The 17622-nt window shown below is 53.1% G+C and overlaps 8 protein-coding genes across 8 annotated transcripts; 2 read left to right on the forward strand and 6 right to left on the reverse strand.

Annotated features, from left to right (window-relative positions):
- Positions 1 to 588: 588 nt before the first annotated feature.
- Positions 589 to 1618, reverse strand: PG994_007470 (uncharacterized protein; the record flags this gene model as incomplete). The annotated part of the gene is made up of 2 exons (XM_066858879.1): positions 589 to 1297; positions 1569 to 1618. The coding sequence occupies 2 exons, from the start codon at positions 1616 to 1618 to the stop codon at positions 589 to 591; spliced, it is 759 nt and encodes a 252-aa protein (XP_066715821.1).
- Positions 1619 to 2367: 749 nt separating this feature from the next.
- Positions 2368 to 3042, reverse strand: PG994_007471 (uncharacterized protein; the record flags this gene model as incomplete). The annotated part of the gene is made up of 2 exons (XM_066858880.1): positions 2368 to 2734; positions 2789 to 3042. The coding sequence occupies 2 exons, from the start codon at positions 3040 to 3042 to the stop codon at positions 2368 to 2370; spliced, it is 621 nt and encodes a 206-aa protein (XP_066715822.1).
- A 2146-nt stretch (positions 3043 to 5188) lies between these two features.
- On the reverse strand, positions 5189 to 6588 carry PG994_007472 (aquaporin-like protein; the record flags this gene model as incomplete). Its single annotated transcript, XM_066858881.1, has 2 exons — positions 5189 to 5792; positions 5894 to 6588. The coding sequence occupies 2 exons, from the start codon at positions 6586 to 6588 to the stop codon at positions 5189 to 5191; spliced, it is 1299 nt and encodes a 432-aa protein (XP_066715823.1).
- Positions 6589 to 7939: 1351 nt separating this feature from the next.
- Positions 7940 to 8831, reverse strand: PG994_007473 (uncharacterized protein; the record flags this gene model as incomplete). Its single annotated transcript, XM_066858882.1, has 3 exons — positions 7940 to 8483; positions 8540 to 8672; positions 8726 to 8831. The coding sequence occupies 3 exons, from the start codon at positions 8829 to 8831 to the stop codon at positions 7940 to 7942; spliced, it is 783 nt and encodes a 260-aa protein (XP_066715824.1).
- A 551-nt stretch (positions 8832 to 9382) lies between these two features.
- On the forward strand, positions 9383 to 9776 carry PG994_007474 (uncharacterized protein; the record flags this gene model as incomplete). Its single annotated transcript, XM_066858883.1, has 3 exons — positions 9383 to 9457; positions 9535 to 9605; positions 9686 to 9776. Coding segments are annotated over 3 exons (237 nt in total), but the record flags the coding sequence as incomplete, so codon positions are not given.
- A 407-nt stretch (positions 9777 to 10183) lies between these two features.
- PG994_007475 (Clavaminate synthase-like protein) lies at positions 10184 to 11541 on the reverse strand (the record flags this gene model as incomplete). The annotated part of the gene is made up of 3 exons (XM_066858884.1): positions 10184 to 11218; positions 11275 to 11293; positions 11342 to 11541. 3 exons carry the CDS (start codon positions 11539 to 11541, stop codon positions 10184 to 10186), a joined length of 1254 nt encoding a protein of 417 aa, XP_066715826.1.
- An 863-nt stretch (positions 11542 to 12404) lies between these two features.
- Positions 12405 to 15373, reverse strand: PG994_007476 (sporulation protein; the record flags this gene model as incomplete). The annotated part of the gene is made up of 6 exons (XM_066858885.1): positions 12405 to 12960; positions 13103 to 14093; positions 14145 to 14378; positions 14426 to 14940; positions 14993 to 15279; positions 15353 to 15373. Coding segments are annotated over 6 exons (2604 nt in total), but the record flags the coding sequence as incomplete, so codon positions are not given.
- Positions 15374 to 16006: 633 nt separating this feature from the next.
- On the forward strand, positions 16007 to 16393 carry PG994_007477 (DNA-directed RNA polymerases I/II/III subunit 10; the record flags this gene model as incomplete). The annotated part of the gene is made up of 3 exons (XM_066858886.1): positions 16007 to 16101; positions 16156 to 16242; positions 16342 to 16393. 3 exons carry the CDS (start codon positions 16007 to 16009, stop codon positions 16391 to 16393), a joined length of 234 nt encoding a protein of 77 aa, XP_066715828.1.
- Positions 16394 to 17622: the final 1229 nt, after the last annotated feature.

Below are 17622 nucleotides of genomic sequence, written 5' to 3' on the forward strand. Positions count from 1 at the left end.
GTATCCTTTCTTGCGAGGCGGAGGCTTTAAGGTCTAGAAGGATGTATCTGTATTTGTAGGACAAGGAGAGCAGTTGGTCCATGAATGCAGACGGCGTACATCCTGATACTCTTGTGCTTGCCAAAACAAAATTTATTCAAGCCATCTGAACGTGAAGAATAACCCAGCTTGCTTGGTTCTCGTGGGTACCAAAATATATCTGTACGCTTTGGGCTGATATGACACCTGTACTCCTTGTCTTAAACGCTTGCCTTAGAGTACCAGGTAAGACCGAACTTTCAGCTCCTGGCCTCTCGATCTGTGGTTCACGCCTTTTAGGGGGTTTTCTGCTTCAATCTTTTCGATTGCATTTTCCATGGGGCCGACTTTCATGGATAAATTCAGTCCTGATCATATCTAGTGGCGCGGCTTTCGATATTAATATACAACCCCGACTACTCACTGTCGCCCTTGCCCCCCATAACGAACATCCCAATAAAATTGTGTTTCGTTACCGAGTGTTCACTTACTCCTTGTGAGCTCCGGTAATTCACCTTTGTTTTCGTACGCAGTCATTGTATTTCATACGTAGCTTCTACTTCCCACCAGCTATCTTGTCAATCCCGTGTTGTGCCATGATGCCAGCTCGATCGGGTACCCAGGGTCGGGCAGTTCATGACGTCCGCCCGCAGTGTTGACAAAGTATGGTGTTTCGGGTAACTCGACGTGCGTCCTCTTCTCGGTGTTCTCGAGTTCGTAAGGCAGCGGCCTGGTAATGCAATCTGAGTGAAGCTGCGGCTTGTCCATGTCGTCGTTTCCCCAATCATGCAGTTTCTTCCTTCTTCGGAGCAGGAGCATTACCGTCATAAGAATCACTAAGGAACCGATGACGGGTGCTGCGATCCAGGCCCGGCTTTGATTTCCTCCTCCTCCCTCGGGTACAGGTGTGGCGGTCGTGGGTACGTCACTGAGGCCTGCCGTCTGAGTTATTACACCGACAGTGAAGTTGGCGGGTATATTGATGTTCGTTGTCATGGTGACAGGAAACTCTCGGTTGGCGACTGTTGCGCTCATGGTGAGTGTAACAAAGACATCTTTGATGTCGCAGTATTCTACAAATTCGGCAAATTCTGGCTTCAAGTACATCGTCGCCGTTGTATTCGCGTGGCTGGACTCTTCGGAGCACGACACGCAGCTCTGGTAGTCGCCGAGGAAAGTGCTATTCGGCGCACAGAGAGCCGGGACCTTCCCTGCTCTATGGGCTTCGGTGTAGGCATCGTCTGTTCTCCAGAAATAAGCAGGATGCTCCAAAGTCTGCCTATAATTGCAAAAGGGGATTCCTCACTACATGTGGAGTAACACTTTGGGGGTACTGTCCCATCCTTGGGTAAAGACATCGTGCTTGTTGGAATCTAATAACAACAACTGTGAGGTTCCCTCGGCTTGCGGTTAGAAAGTGATGTAGTAGTTGCAAACCTCAACAAGGTGGGCACTATGCATCTATGGACCAGGAGTCGCGGCCTTATTGTGCTTGTATATCTATATCTAACGCAGAGGGGGCCAGCCTTGCTATCTGCGCTTTCACGTACTTGCCGAACAGAATAACCCATTGGGGGGCAATTGTGAAGACTCGTCTCATTGGCTATCTGTATGTCGATTCGATCAAGATGTAGTATTCCCGACTTCGCCCTCCTCTTGGTACGGTTGTTGCGCACTGATGGGGAGAGATACCCGGGGGGTATGTGGCAAGCCGGTCCGACTACCAACTGAGCGTTGCGACCAAGTGAAAATACGGGTAAATATACACCTACAGTGTCTGATGCCCGCTGCGGTGGTATCATGCGAGCCTCCGCCCCCTCCCCCCTGGTTCTTCTCACACTCCTCCAATGACACCTCGGTTCAGGGTTCAGGGGTGTGGCGGCAGCAGACATCGTTCAAGTCTGTATCTGGGTTGGGTTCTATCGCCATCTTGCCCCTATTTCGTGGTTTAAACTGCTCCATTTTGTTACGCCAGAGGTATGTATGTATGCCTTGGTATATTAAGGAGACTTCTTACATACATTGTGTAGAAGATGATATGCACGCTATTATATATTGTTTTGGCCATGGCACAGATTTCACGGTCTTTATGCCAACTCGCCCCTATCCCCTATTACACCCATGCGCTCCCGATCTCCTCCCGCAAGCTCGTGCGGCGACCGGCCATGAGAGTTCGCTGTTATATCCGCATGATGGTGGTCACGATCATGTCCTGGTAGCTCGGCGTAAGTCCTTTCAACATTCGGCTCCGGGGATGCGCCTCCCTCTCCCTCCAGCTCGTGCGGCGTCCTCCTCGGCGGTATACTGTCCGAGTGCAGTTGCGCTTCCTCCAATTGCTGGGCTGCCAATTCATGTTTCCACTGCGACGACTGCTGGTTTTCCTGTGTGTGAGACCTCCGGTCTGGTATCTGGGGAGCTGTTACTTGGCCCTCCGGCATCGCCCATCGCCCGACGCTTCCTCCTCCGCCGGTAGTACATGACGAAGACGACGGAGAGAATGACAAGCGCGGTGCCTAGTATCGCGCCCACGATGGGGCCCGCGATCCATACCCTGTCACCGCTGCCTCCTGAGTTCGTGGTATCCGCAGCCCCCGGCGTCGCCGTCACGGTAGCGGCGGGGCCCGTCGGCGATGCTGCTTCTGTGAATTCGTGCGCCAAGATGATGTCCGTCGTAAACGCCGGACGGCGCGATCGAGCTTTCTGTTGCGTCGCCCCCCTCCGTCGTGGAAGTGGCCGCTGTTACCGTGTACACGACCTGCACGTCGCTGACGTTGCAGTAGCCGAGGTACTGGCCGAAGACGGGGTTGAGGTACGCCGGTGACGTGGTATTGTCCGCCGCCGCCGCGTTGTCGGTGGACGGCGGTGGTCCCCAATACCCCTGCCGCCCCAGCCGCCGCCGCCGCCGTCAGCGTTACCGTTGTGTGACTGTTCCTCGCCGCACGCCACGCATGCAGTGTAGTTCGTCAGGAACGGGCCACTGGGTGCGCAGAGTGCGGGTACCTTGCCCATACTATCCGAGGTCATTCTCGCGATCACTGAATATAGGGAGGGGCATAGTTGTTAGTCATGTTCCATTAATCTCAACATAGTAGCAGTAAAGTATATCCGGGGGACCCAAGAAAAGAGGAAGAAGAAGAGGAAGAAACTCACAGCAGTTGCGGCAAGACCCGGGGAGCGGACGGCCGCCGGGCGGGCCCCATTAACGAGGGGAAAGCCCGGCGGCGGCGGTGGCTTTCGGCTTGAACCCGTTACGCAAGAGTCCCATCTTGGGCTGGCTGGCCCTCCCCTGTTCTTCTTCTTCTTTCTCTTCCTCTGCGTCGTCAGTCTGTTTATACTCGTGCTGTCGTTTAGGGATAGGCCATAATTGTGTAAATCGAACTATTGGAGGGAGGAAACGGTCAGTGAAGATAATATGAAGCAGCTGTCAACCCCGTTCGTTTACTCCAGTAGCTGACTTCTTCGCATAGTGCGTAGCTAGACTAGAAACGTGGGAACTCGTGCCTTTTTCTTTTTTACAAACAAGGTTATTCCATATCTACTTGCCCCAACTCTACCCTCATCCTTGCCTATTCCTTCCCAAACCCCCCAGGGGGCACAGTGCCCTGTCCAGATTTGGATAGCCAACTTGCAGCTAAGCCCGATCTATTTCGAGGGAAGAAGGACCGGAGTTACACCCATCCTGTCACTTGGCTTCCTGTGCCAGGGCAGTGTAACCCCATCGCCATTGGCTGACTCAGACGGATGGGAATGGGTGACATCGAGGTTTGCGGGGGAAGGCAGGAAATAAAGGCAAAGAGAAAAACACTAGGTAGTAGATGATCGGGCTTGATTCGCTACTGTCGCTGCCCGTCTGTCAGTCAATCAGTTTGTCTCTACTGGGCGTGCTGCTGCTGCTGCACTGCCACACCCACAATACTACATGCCGAACGCTCAACCCTTTGTCGTGTGGGACCGCCGTATGTATTATATACTTGCTGCAACCTTCTTATTTGAGTGATGATGAGAGGCGGGTGAGGCCCTGGCTCTGCAAACGCAGTTGGTCGCGGGTAGCAGCATCCCTGTTCTACCTCGTACTGAATGGTTCTCCACTAGCAACGTTGTATACAGTAGATACACATCTGATATATGAGATGAACTGCTACTACATACAGTAGAACAACCCCAGACACTGAGGAGACAGACCCCAGAAGAAAAAGTAGAAGAAAAAGAACAAGAAAAAGAGCAAGAAAAAAAAAAGAAATCATTCGCCACAGTCTATTCGGCCAAGTATGTCGACTTCACTGAGCTATCTAGGTATGTATGGCAGGAACCTTTGACATCTGCGTTTTGCTGTCTCCTCTCGTCTGGCTGGAATGGTTGCATGGGGAAAGGGGGGCATGGTTTGGGGGCCATGTACTATAGGGTAGTATCTATGCATGCAGAACAAACGAGGGTTTGGGGGGTTGAGCTGGACTCCGGTCCCGAACATCGAGAAGCGAAGCGGCTGAGGGGAGACGAAACGACCACGAGCTTGTTTCCGCCGCCGACTGAATTCCCATCAGCAATTGCGAGACCTGTTAGTGAGACGGTTCTAATTAAAAAGCAGAGAAAGGAATCAAAGAGTCTTCAGAGAGTAGAGATATTATGTGGACAGAAAGACTCGAAGGGAAGCAACCATGTCCAATTTAGTCATCACAGTGTAACTAGAGGCAGGCTGAATGCGAGTGAGCCAAGAGCATGAACATGAGTACGCACCGCTGCTGTATTGGATTTCTGAATACCACATCGTGTGTAAGCAACAACTAGGTCGAGTACTGTATTGGAAAACCCCCCAAAATATATAACCAGTTAACTCCGTCATAACCCCGTGGTATCATATCTACATCTATCAATGTAATGCCAAAGTACCTCAAGAGTTCCGCTGCTCCCCAAGGAAAAATCATGTCGCTAAGTCGCTATGCAGATGCCAAAGAGAAAGAGAGAGAGAGAGAGAGAGAGAGAGAGAGAAAAAGGACTGTTCTCGTAACTTCGTATCACAAGAACCGAAACAGTGCAGCTGCACCACCTTCTGTGTATGATCGTAGAAGAAGAGACTTCATGTACCAGACAGAGAGTGCAAATTCATTTGCTGCCGATCCACCCCCCTTTTCCACCTCTTTGCTCACGAATGCCCTACCGGGACAAGTATGGTTTAGTTTTGCGTGGTACGAGTGCGCAATACCCGAGGCCGTATCCGGCTGACTCGACCTTCTTCGGCATCTATATCATTCGCAGCGAACTGCTGCTCGAACGTCGTATCGTCGCCGCGCGTGCTCGTCGCCGGCGTCGTCGGGAGCGTCGACGTGCTGCTCTCGGCGCGCGACTCGGGCACCGGCCGCGCGGCCTGTCTCTGCCTCGCACCTTGGGGCACCGGCCGCGCCTGTTTCTGCCTCGCGTCTTCTCCTTCGTCCCGGTCGTCGCGGCCGTCCACGTGGTTCTTGTTCTTGGTCTTGCTGCGCTCGGCGCAGAGCTCGCCCTTGCTCTTCTCGGCGTGGATCTCGCCCTTGTTCTTGTCGTGCTTCTTGGGGTCGTCGCCCGCGAGGAAGGCGCCGACCAGGCCCGACTCGGCGTCCTGGTGCGGGTTGACGGTCCAGTACTCGAGCTTGCGTACGAGCAAGTAGAAGCCCGTGGCGAGGCAGCTGCCTGTGAAGGGCCCACCCCAGTAGATCCAATGGTACGACGGGAAGTTTCCCGTCACTACGCACGGCCCGAAGGAGCGCGCCGGATTGAGGCCAGCGCCTGTATAGTATGCGCCCCTGGATGATTATGTCAGTCAGCCAGATCAGAACGGATTATGGGCTAAAGCTGATGCAAGCAAAGGGGAGGGCGGGGGGTAAATTAATATGGTGAAACTTACATCATGACGCAGATGAAAACCGCGAGTCCGATGCCTACGGGGGCAACGTAGGTAGCCCGGTGCTTCTCGGCCGCCAGCATGAAGATGGCGAAGACGACCTGGGCCGTGAGGAACATCTCGATGAAGAAGCCCTGGGTGACCGAGGTCCCGGCCGCCAGCTCGGTGCCCGAGGCGGTGCCGTTGGGCAGGAGGCCGCGGATGATGGCGGACGCGCAGATGGACCCGAGCACCTGGCCGGCGACGATGAGCAGGGCGCGGATGGGCCCCGTGGCGCGGATGAGCAGCATGGCGAAGGTGACGGCCGGGTTGAAGAGGCCGCCGCTGATGCGGAAGAAGACCCAGGCGTTGACGGCGATGGACATGCCCCAGGCCAGCGCGATGAACTGCAGCTTGGCCGGGTTGGCCGCGAGGTTGCCGCCGGCCTTCTGCTCGGCCTCCGAGGGCCCGCTCACGACGGCGGTGCAGCCGAGCGCGGTCAGCATGTAGAAGAAGGTGCCGACGAACTCGGACAGCGAGGCCACGACGTTGTGCTGGATGCCGATGGGCATCCGGTCCCGGAACTGGTCGAGGAGGTAGAGGCCGCCATTCCGGCTCTGGATCTTGCCGATGGGCGTGCACTGAAGCTCCGGCTTGATGTTGGATGGTCTTAGCTTCTGGTATAGGCGAGCTAACCAGCACTGCTGATTGTTGACCATGGGTGTGATTTCGTATGTGTATATAGGCTCGTGTGGATGACTTCGACAGGTTGGATTAGAAGACGGAAGAAAAGAAATGGATAGATGGATATTAGATTATGTTGGATTGCTCCTTTCTGAATGGCAAGATGATACCAAGCTCTGAAATAAGAAGTGAAGACCTTGAGATGTCAATTATATACGAAATACAGCAGAGCCTGCCCAAGGCAACGGAGCAAACATCCCGTGTGGTTCACTCATAGATATCCAGCGAACCCACCCTGCCATCAACTACATCGCATATACTATGGGCCATACCCAGTTATACTAGATCCAGCTCTGCATCGCGGGATCTTACATGCGCAAATCAGCTTCCGGACCAAACCAAGCAGACCACTATGCACTTAGATCCAAGTTACCGCAATATTCAATGGAGAAAAAAGATTTTGTCTTTGGTGTCACGGCCTGATACCAAGCCCAAAACGATGCGAGATGATGCTGATCCGAAGAGCGGCGGACAGAAGTGGCCGGTAGCTGGACGGTGAGACGGGTCAACCTGCGAGTTGCATAAAAAGTGCAGCCAACATTGTTTGCATCTAGATCGTCGATCTGAAACAAGAGAATAGATTCCTGTTCCTGAGTGGTAGAAAAAAGCCATCCCAGATCAAACTTTTGCTAGATGATGTCACCTCGAGATTGGACTACCCCCACGGCCGACCCATAGCGCTAGAAGGGGGGTGACACTTGGTGATTGAGGCTCAACAACAGTCATTTTACCAGAATCGGGTTAACCGGTTGGGCTGACAGTCCCGCGGCCTCCACTTCTAGGAGGTCTTCTCCGGAGCCATAAGTTTCTCCTGTTCTGCTCTACATATTCTTTGACAATCTTTGAGAATCTTGGGCAGTGACTGTCCGACATATCGAGTCCCACCAAAAAGGAGAAATTGGCCCGATAAGTGGAGGTGGACGCCCGACATACAACAGCAAAGCCACTGCCATTTATCACTGTGGCTTGATTTGTTCCCTGCGCGCGACGATCGGACCGGGCCCTTTCTCGGACTCACGGCATGCGCACATAACTCAGTCTTCCAAACACCAATCGAAATTGACCGGCTCTTTGCATCGTAGTATTCTGCCGCTGCTCTTCCAACATAATCGATCGCATTTCAGGTCGCTCAGCGCAGCCTGGCCAGGGCTCAGGGCATATGCTGTCGTGATGTTCCGCCGAAAGGGGAGGCAAAAAGAAAAGAAGAAAAAGCCCTGTCCGGGTGCCGGGGGCGGTGGCCCAAGATGCGAGGAGGGCTGATCCTGCGGTTACACCGACAGGTAACTCCGCCATAAATCAAGTATATATCCTGTAACCTGGCCGGGGTCACGTTTTTCCTCGCTGACTCCGTCTCAGTCGCGGAGGTGTAATGTCCTTGCTTCCACCTTGAAATTTCCGCTTCTGTCCCCTTTCCCCGGACGCTGTTGTCCTGCGGCGTTGGGATACCGGTGGGGGCGATTCTGGCCGTGGGGAAATTGCATCATCGTGATTCTTCCGCATTACAACAAAGGCTACCCTCTCGATATCAGTTGCGTTGACCCCTAGGCGCTCGACCAGCTTCTGGGCGGACGAATCGAGATCTCGATACTCCTTTGCGTTGTACTTGAGGGGGCACGGCTTTGCATCATGGCAAAGCCAGTAGTATGCTTCATCCGAGAAGAAGATCACCCTGTCAGGATCATGGACAGATAAGAGCAGTGACGCAGTGGCCGGTCCGATGCCCTTCAGCCTGGCGATACCGTCGAGTGCCTTGGAGGCATCCGGGGCCTTCCAGTACGCGCTCATTGCTCCCGCAATTGTCTCGGCAACGACGTCCTCGTCATTAGAGGTGACAAGCTTCATGAGGGTTGGACGGAACTTTCCATGACGTCTGCCAACGCCGATTAGTCACATTCGGTTGTTATCTTGGATGCGACCTGGACTGACAACTTCCACTCCACGAGCGACTTGACATCGTCATGCTGCATGGCATGCTGTGGCTTTTCCGAGCGGAACAGCTTCACAGCCGTTTCATAACGAAACTCGTCCAGCTCGGCAAGAGTCTTTTGTCCTGGTTTGGCTGCATACAATCAGCATGCATACAGTGAAAGGGACATGGGAACTCCAACTCACTGGGTTTAGCACTGGATGTAGACTCGAGTAGACCCTCATACTTATTCAGCAACAGACCAAACTGGTCTGCTGAGATGTTCTCACAGAGCAGAGCACTCTGCACCATGATTCCGACTAGCTGAAGATTTTATAAGAATCTCTCAAACTTGCAAGTTCTTAGATGGGAATCAGAAATGCTTAGCGAGATGTACGGAATCTACGGATGGCAATGGGATGTTCCTTGGCTCGTTCAGCCATTGAGGCTTGACTGCGGATTGGACTGGTCACCAGCCTCAGCAGGCGCAGTAGCCTCAGCGAATATGATCCGTGCGCTGGCAGCGCTTTGGACCCCACCTGAACGGTCCAGACCTGACGATCTCCCGGGCAAGAAAGCGCTGAAATGGATTTTATTGAAAGGGTCTTCTTCAAGCCGGTGAGAAAAATACCATCCCTTCTTTTCGGTCGACCAACGCCAACATCTCCGACTTCAGTCCCTATATTCGGCCATCTTGCTCCCATTTCGCCACGATTCACCACAAGTGATCTGCATCATCCCCATATTTCCACACATTAATCAACTTTAACCTACAAGATGGGTAACGTACGTTCCATTTGGCGGGCATTTGCTTTGCGACAAAGCTGAAGATAAGAACTTTTCGCTGACACCCCGCTGTATAGGGAGCCAAGGCACAGCAGAAGCGTGAGCGCAACGCGAAGGATGGCAAGGGCGTGGCCAAGTCTCAGCTCAAGGTCGTAAGTAATCCTCCTAGAGTTGTTTACCAGATACGAAACACGTGCTAATTGGGCATCCCTCTCGCCCCCGTCTACAGAACCAGCAGGCCATGGATATCCAATGTGTGATCTGCAAGTCAACCTTCCTCAAGACGACTCGTGCCCCTCAGTACGTTTGACCACTCTTCACCTTTTACCCCTATTTAGTAAGCAAAGAAGACGAACTGACCTTGATGCCACACACAACAGGCTCACCGAGCACGCCGCCAACAAGCACAGCAAAAACCCTCCCCGATTGCTTCCCTACCTACGAGGTGAAATAGAGAAATGGCCGCAATGATGTGCGCGCTTGCATGACTGGGCGGTCTGCGTTTAGAAGACGGTGCAATGTTGGAGAGACTATGCAGTCACACACCTTACACGCAAGAAAACGAACTGACATAGCGAATGGCGTATACCAGGGGCTGCCTTTTAGAGCAGGTCATCAATCACTTGACGAGGCTACGAAATACATGATTTTTCTCAACTGGCACACCGAGACGGAGTGTCAACGTTGATGAACCCTGCTAAGTGATGTGTGTGAAGAGATTTTGTGAAAATCGGTTGAAGAAGGACATTCAAGAACAAGGACCAGACCGTACGACTCTCTCCTGACCTTGTGCGTTTTTCGTCGGACTTGGGATCTACGGAGCCCGGTCAGAAAAGGCTTGTCTTGATTCTATATCACCACTGTACAGCCAGCACTTTTTAGTGCGCCTCCACCGCCGTAGTCGTAGCATTATTAGTCGCATTTGATTGAGCCCGAGATGCTGCCCCATCAGCCCCTTTCCCCACAACACCCGCGTCCTCGTCCTTATTCTCCCGAGCCTCCCTAGCCTGCTGCTCCCGGATATCCCGCAAAATGTCCGGGTACCACCGCTCGCCCACGTCGGGGTGGCTCTTGACGCGGTTCCGCAGCGTCGCCTCCCCGAGGGTCTTGGCGACGCCACCGCCTCGAAACGTGAACTCGACGTCGTCCAGCCTGATGCCGCCGCAGCCACTGTTCGCCTCGAACACTTTCCGCCGCTGGTCCCGGACGTCCTGCGGCACCGTCCCCATGCCGACGCCCTCGAGGTCCGCGAACGTCGCGTCGCTCCGCACCCCCTGGAAGAAGGGGATGCTGTAGCGCCCCTCGCCCGCGGCGGGAGACAGCACCCGGTGCGTTGTCGAGCAGCACACGCCCTGCGTTAGGGCCTCGAGCCCTTGCCCGATGGCGACGACGAGCGTGCCGTCGAGGGGCGGGCAGTCGATCCACTGGCCGCGCATGTTCTGCACCTGCAGGCCGCGGTGCGCGCTCGCCTGCAGCAGGTACGACGTCAACATGGAGTCCTTGTGGGGGCCGACGCCCTGGCCTTCCTTCAGGCCCAGCTCCGCGACGTCCGGGTACTTGACGATCTTCAGCTTGTGCTGCTGGTCGACGGCGCCCGGCCCGTCGAAGTACTTGTCGAAGGCGTCGGGCGGCAGCCCCACGGCCTCGGCGATGAGCGACGTGAACTGCACGCTCACGGAGCCCATGCGGGCCATGTACTCGGCGAAGACGGGGCGGAAGTCCGGCAGCACGGACGCCGACGGCCACTGGTTCGGCGCCAGCAGGTTATGGTGGCGTGGGGCGTCCGGGCCCGGTACCGGGTGCTCCGTCGACAGGTCGATCTGCTCGCGGTGGTCGGTCTGGCCCGCCGTAATCTCGCCGAGAGCTGCGAGTAGCCCAGGAACGAGGGGGCGTTCTTCATCTCGATCTTCAGTCTGTGTGTGCGTGGTGGTAAGTGAACGTTGTGCGTTGAATGGAATAGAGAGAGAACACATTGAAAGTCGCCCAGGCTAGGTGCAAAAAATAAAAGGGGCAAAATATGTCTTACGGCTACTTACTTCTCCTCTGCTGGGATGTCGAAGAACGCCCTGCCCTCCTTGATGACCCTGGCAAAGAGCTCGTCGGAGATGCCGACATTCTTCAGATACAAGAAGCCCACCTCCATCAGAGCGTGACGCAAGTCGGCCAAGAAGCCCGGCTTGGTTGCAGGGTCCCTCGCGAGGGCCAGGTCTAAGATTGGGATTTCGGTAAACGACATTGTTTTATTGATTCAAAGGCTCAGACAGGTGTAGCAAAGTGATGAGATGGTCTTGTACTGTTGCTTTGCTTCAAGCTGGGTATAACACCATGACCAGAACCGAAATAAGGCTCTCGAACTCTTATATGGTTTCCAGTAAGATGAGTTCTAGAGCAGTGTAATGAAAAAAAGAAACAAGATAGATGAGAAGATTGTTAAGTTTTGAATTGTCACTGCTATGAAGAGCAAAGCTTCGCGGAGCTGCACTCCTCATGCCACTTTCAAATGGCGTAATTGCTAACATCGGGCCTCCGGCTCGAACCACTACCCCACAGAACAACTATCAACGCCGATTTTGACCAATCAACATAACCCAAACTCGCTGGAGAAAGGGCTTATAGCCGAGCATACTGTTACAGCTTGTGTCCCTTCGAGCGACCAAGGCCCGTCCCTCCTGGATAAGATGCTCGATACACACCTTTGGTTTTACTGTAACTTTGGCTAGTGCGAAAGTCCACCTTTCTTACGCCTCGCACCCGCACCTGAGCGTGAGAGGATGGTGCTTGAATCCTTGGCGCAAAGCGGAGGCATGCAGTGTATATGCCGTGAATTAGGGGTGCTTCCGGCCGCGGAGAATACGTGCACCGTACCATCGAACCGTCTCCTGGCACTGTTGCTCTTAGGTCTTGACAGGACTCTCGGGCGACTCATGTCCAGGAACAGAATGCACGCAGCCCACAGCCTCGCAGGACGGCAATAGCGACCACTATGCGCCAGTTCTTGGGAACGTGTGTATAACTAAGAAGCATTGACATTCCGTTTCGTTGAGAACAACTTGGCCACCTCGTAGAACATATCCTCGACAGGAGGCATAGCATATACGGGTGCAGAATCAAGTAATTCCGCGAGCTTCTGGGCGGCACAACCACGGGATAAGCATCACTCATGTCTGCGTCTTCCTGGGGCCCATCCAGTTCCATCTCATCATCGCTTGCCTCTTCGGCGTCATTGAACAGGGCAAGTGGCTTCGAATCAGTCGGCTGCGCCGTCTCTTCCACTTTGTCCAAGTCGATGTCTGCAAGCGGTTGGGCAAGCGTTACAGACCCAGTTTGACTGCGCTGACTGACGGACCATATTTGAGCGGCAGCGTCGAGAACGACGAAACCAGTCGAACCAGGTGCCGTCATTAACGACACAATCGGGTATGAGAATTTCGCCAGTGTTTCCGGCTCGCTCTGATCGAGACCGAATGTGGCCAACTCCGAACGGATCGTCCCATGCTTGCCGGGCCTCGACATCGCAACAGCAAACTTTTCTGAAGCGTAGTCAACAGCAAGTTGGGGGATCAACAGAGTGGATTTTGCAGAGCCATCATCCAGGCTAAGTCGTATGCCATAACTCAACTCATCCAGAACAACGTTGTACACGACCAGATCATCGCTAAGCACAATCAGCTGGGATGACAAGATTCTCTACGGCATGGATATCCCCTCGGCTGAATCCATCCATGGAATCCATCACACGCCCTGATCCTGTATCGATCAGGTAGACTGCGGAGTCTGCACCGTTCCGGAAAGCACACGCCACAGTAGACCCATCTAATGAGAATGATAGAGCTCCACTCCGCGTTGAAGAGTCCTGGGGGAAATTCGTAGTAATGCCAACAGGCTTCGTCTCATGCAGATGGACTGTATGAATGCAAGTCCATTGCTCTAATTGCCGGCCGGCCTGGTTCTTGAGGACGAGACCATCACGCTCTCGGACCACGGGCTGCCAAAACCTTACGACGCCATCTTCACCCAGAGTGGCGAATCGGTGCGAGCTTGGATCGGCCGACAGGTCGAGGATGTGCTCACTTCGTCCTGTGTAGTGCGGCCCGTTAATACGAGAAACGAGTTCAAACCCGCTATCTTCCTTCCCGGGCATCCAAAACTTGAGATGTACCTCCCGTCGTTCTGCGGATGCTGCATCGAGCACCGAGACATCTCTAGACGGTGGGAGCCATTCGTCAACGGTAGCAAGCCACTTGCCGTCGAAAGAGGACTCGAGGTGGGTAACCCGAGGCTCGGTAAGGGGCTGGCCCTTGGGTGTTATGTTTACGTCTGTGGGATGAGTTCTAGTCAACGGCTGCTTTGCAATTCCTTGTACTGTGCTCATCTCCACCGTTTGTAGCATGGGTATCGAGGTAGGGGCTCCAGTGTCGACAATCTGTTGGCCGTTCGCTACACCTAGAAGTAGGTGGCTTGGGTGAGCTGGATCGATCGTCGCAGGTATCCTCATGAATTCAGATCGAAGCCTCTGGTTGCCGATGCGAGTAACAATATTGTCTTTAGAGGGGGGCGGTGGGGTGACAAGAGTCTGGATCCCAGACACGTAGGTAATCGGCTTCATCTCCGCGGTGGAAAGGACCATGGTAGAGTTGTCATCCAAATGAACAACGTACGATGATCCCTTGGTCGAAACCACGATATTTTCGATAGATCCCGCCAAATGGGGCAGGGGGTCCTTCTTGTTCGTATCGAGCTGCCACTGAATAAGAACCGATTCGGAACCACCAGAAATAATGTAGTTTCCTAGGATACCCAGTTAGAATTGTAGAAGCCACACTGTTGTAAGGGACTCACCATCACGCGACCACTTCACGGCATGCACTGCCTTTCGATGCCAGTGGAGTCTTCGCGGCTGAAGCGACTTCGTGATGTTTGCGGCTTTGTGAAGCAACCGCAGTTGGGGTAGGATATCGTTGTAGTAGAAGATTCCTCCACGAGCACAACCAACTACCACATCAAGGACAAGCTGATCGCCCATCTCAACTTGTGATTGTTTCGTCAAATGAACACGCTGCGCAACCCGTAGATCTAAGCAGGTGATGTCATCGCTGCAGTCCATAATGAACACCTCGTACCAAAGCTCCGAGAAAGGTGCCCCGGGGGCGAGTTCAGAGTACCGATAATGATATCCTTCCCTGACGAAGCAGCCAAGAATTGGCCATCCCACAGGAACCTCAAATTTTGTATCGGTCCCGTCCTGTCCACGACTGTCTTGGTAGCCTTCAGTTGGAGGCCCTCAACGTCACAAGCCAGAACATGCCACTTGTCTTCCATAGCCATAGAAACTAGGAGGACGTCCTGGGCATTGCTCCCGACTTGAGTAACATCTACCTCAAGATCTGAAAGGAGATCGCACTCCAGCTTGAGGCAGGCATTGGAGCCACTGCCGGTCGTCCAGTCTATTTTCCAGATACGGCCTGCGGATGAAGCGACCCATAGCATGTTCGGGGAGGTTCGCGACAGGCACATGGCGACAATGCTCTCATCTTCATTCGATTTTGTCGTGACTTTAATAGGGATTTTCCGGAGCAGCAGGGAATCGGCTGTGTTGTAGACTTGGATAGAGCCACTGTAGGCTAGGACGAGATGTCTGAATAGAAGGGTCAGTCGAGCCTATAGAGGTACGGGAGGGAAGAACCCACTGTTCGTCCTCTGTCAAAATGGCATCGATATCGAGCATTCTCCCACCAATGGGTTGCGAAACCTTCCATGCGTCCGCCAATGGCCCCTCGCCTAGCTTCTTCTCGGCCTTGTTCTTTCGGTGCGAACCGTGTCGGGCAGGAAGTCCAGCCTCGGCCTTTGTAGGCGTTTGTACCGAAGAAGTTCCATTGCGGAGGGCATCCTTATGCTTCAATTTCGATTTCTTGGGTGTTGATTTGCCGAAGTCATTGGCTTCCCGCTTTCTCTTGATCGCCGCCAAGGACTCGTCCTGCGTAGAACAGGATGTTAGTTATTTGGAATAGACGTCTTGAGTCCACGAGTTGAGAGGCATGCGAACATACCTCGAGTATTATGGGCGCCATTGTGGGAACGGCGAGATGAGAGAGGCTTGCTATTTACAAGGCCGTTTAAATGCACGATCTTGTCTCCTTCAGAGTGCAGGCCGTAAAACATTTCAGAAAAATAACTGGAGTCAGGTCGGCGATAAGCTTATCGCGTAGCACAGGGCGGAAGAGGTGGGGCAGGTGCATCTGCAACTAGGTAGGTTACTCCGTAGGGGACAGGACATTGAATGGTTCAATAATCAGCGGGCGATGTGCAAATAAAATACTATATACAGTCTTTCATGTTGCAAATTTCGATATTGAAAATACTAATAGTGATACCTAATACGAGTATTCACCAAGTATCAAACTTGCACGATCGTAGACCTTTGAAATGGACTGCCTGCATCTGGTGTCTGGTGAAGTAAGAAGCTGAAGAAATGCTTAGGTAAGGGAGGACCCAGCAAAAAGTTGATTGGCTTTGCTTATCTTATCCTTGCCTGGTCGCGGTTGTTCAGTGCCAATGCATGAGCCAAAGTTTTATCCGTGAGTCGTCGCATCCTTGAAGAAAGACTTGGGCTTCTTTGTACGGCAGATCACGCGACACATCCCAACCTCGCGCCTTCCACCCAACGTATCGCAACCAGATTCCATCAATTCCAAATCGTCAAAATGATTATTCCCATTCGTTGTTTCTCTTGTGGCAAGGTCACGGGCGACCTGTGGGAGCGCTATCTGAAGCTCATCGATGAGGGCACCCCTGATGGGTAGGTCAAACGGGCACTCTATCTACTCAGCCATTTGCTAACAAGCCACGACAGTGATGCCATGGACCAGCTTGGCCTGAAGCGATACTGCTGCCGCCGCATGATCATGACCCACGTCGACCTGATCGAGAAACTGCTCAAGTATGCGCTTGTCCTGTCCATTAACATGAATCGATACAACTGGATTCCTGGGAAGGATGTCCTTGGTAAAACAATAGGTGCTGACATTCCTCTAAACAGATACACTCCCGATGGCCGAAACGAGAAGAAGATCCAGCTTGCTCAAGTTTAAGCGACTCATGGGGGCTCAACCTAAACGAAACGAAAATATTGCCTGCTTGCAGGTACTCTGCATTAATAGGCGTTCGGTCAAGCGATTTGCATTGTGGTCTTAAGGATTTTGGGTAGACAGAAAATGGCAGACACATCCTCTCGAGTTACGAAATAGATGCGGTACCTGCGAAACCCTTCAACGTCAGGGTCTATCTTGAAGACTGGATGTTTACTCCGCATCAAAGACCTCCTTGGGGGCTTCACTTCAACCGCTCGGAAGACTGAGGTCGAAGGAAGGGCCAGTCGTAGCCACAATCCCTGGCCCCTTAACCTTAATTGCGGTTGTGGTAGAGGTGGTTTCTCATAGCCGGCCCATTGCGTGGAAACAGGGATGAATCGAAAACACAATGATCTATGACCACTAGGTCGCAGGAATGGTCGATGATGCTGCCGTCATGTGACTGGTATCTGGAGCGAGGAGTGCGTTAACCTTGCCACACACGTCTTTTGTGTTACAGTTTCACGCGGTATATCCCCTGAGTGCCGTGTTTTCACCGCCTCTTGTTCACGGGTGTGTTGTCTAGAATTGTGGTCGGTACCAAACGTCTGGGTCGGACAGATTTATGCGATGAGAGTAGGTACTATGGAAGGGCCAGACTGAAGGGCGGAACTCGTTGCTGCTTTTACAAGCGGATGTATTACAATCCTGGCAACAGTCTTACAGTCTTGCAGGCGTTGTAAAAGTAGCAATGTTGGATATGTCAATGGTGAGCTGGGCCGAACTCTCGCACTCGAATAGTAGTTCTCCGTACGCAACTGGAAAATGTACCGTCACAGTAGTATGTGATCGGCGTAGTTCAACGGAGGCGGCCTCTTTTGGTTTGTAACGCATAATCACCACCTTGATCCAACTCGTTGCGGGACCCCACCATCATAGAAGCCAAAAAAAGATACTACTGATGATCCTCCCTTTGTCTTCGGAGAATTTTGTGGCATATCATGTGTTTTGCCGCGATGCGTATCTGCATTGGAGGATGCCGTTGCGACACTGTCAGGGTATGAAGAATCTTTCTCATAGGCTCGGAAGCGTCGCTTACCAACAGATAGATGCCACATGCATGGCTGACAACACTATCAGAGTCCCAGGGGGGCGAGTTGTTGTTAGTTCCAACACACATACAAGCGTGCTATCCTGGCGGCCAACTCGGAGCTAGTCGTGAAAAAAGAGCGGTTCAGTCATACAGCCCG

This window comes from Apiospora phragmitis, assembly GCF_038363925.1.
Source record: "Apiospora phragmitis strain CBS 135458 chromosome Unknown utg000007l:1.0-2108841.0:1.0-2111359.0, whole genome shotgun sequence".
NCBI classification, from domain to species: Eukaryota; Fungi; Ascomycota; class Sordariomycetes; order Amphisphaeriales; family Apiosporaceae; genus Apiospora; species Apiospora phragmitis.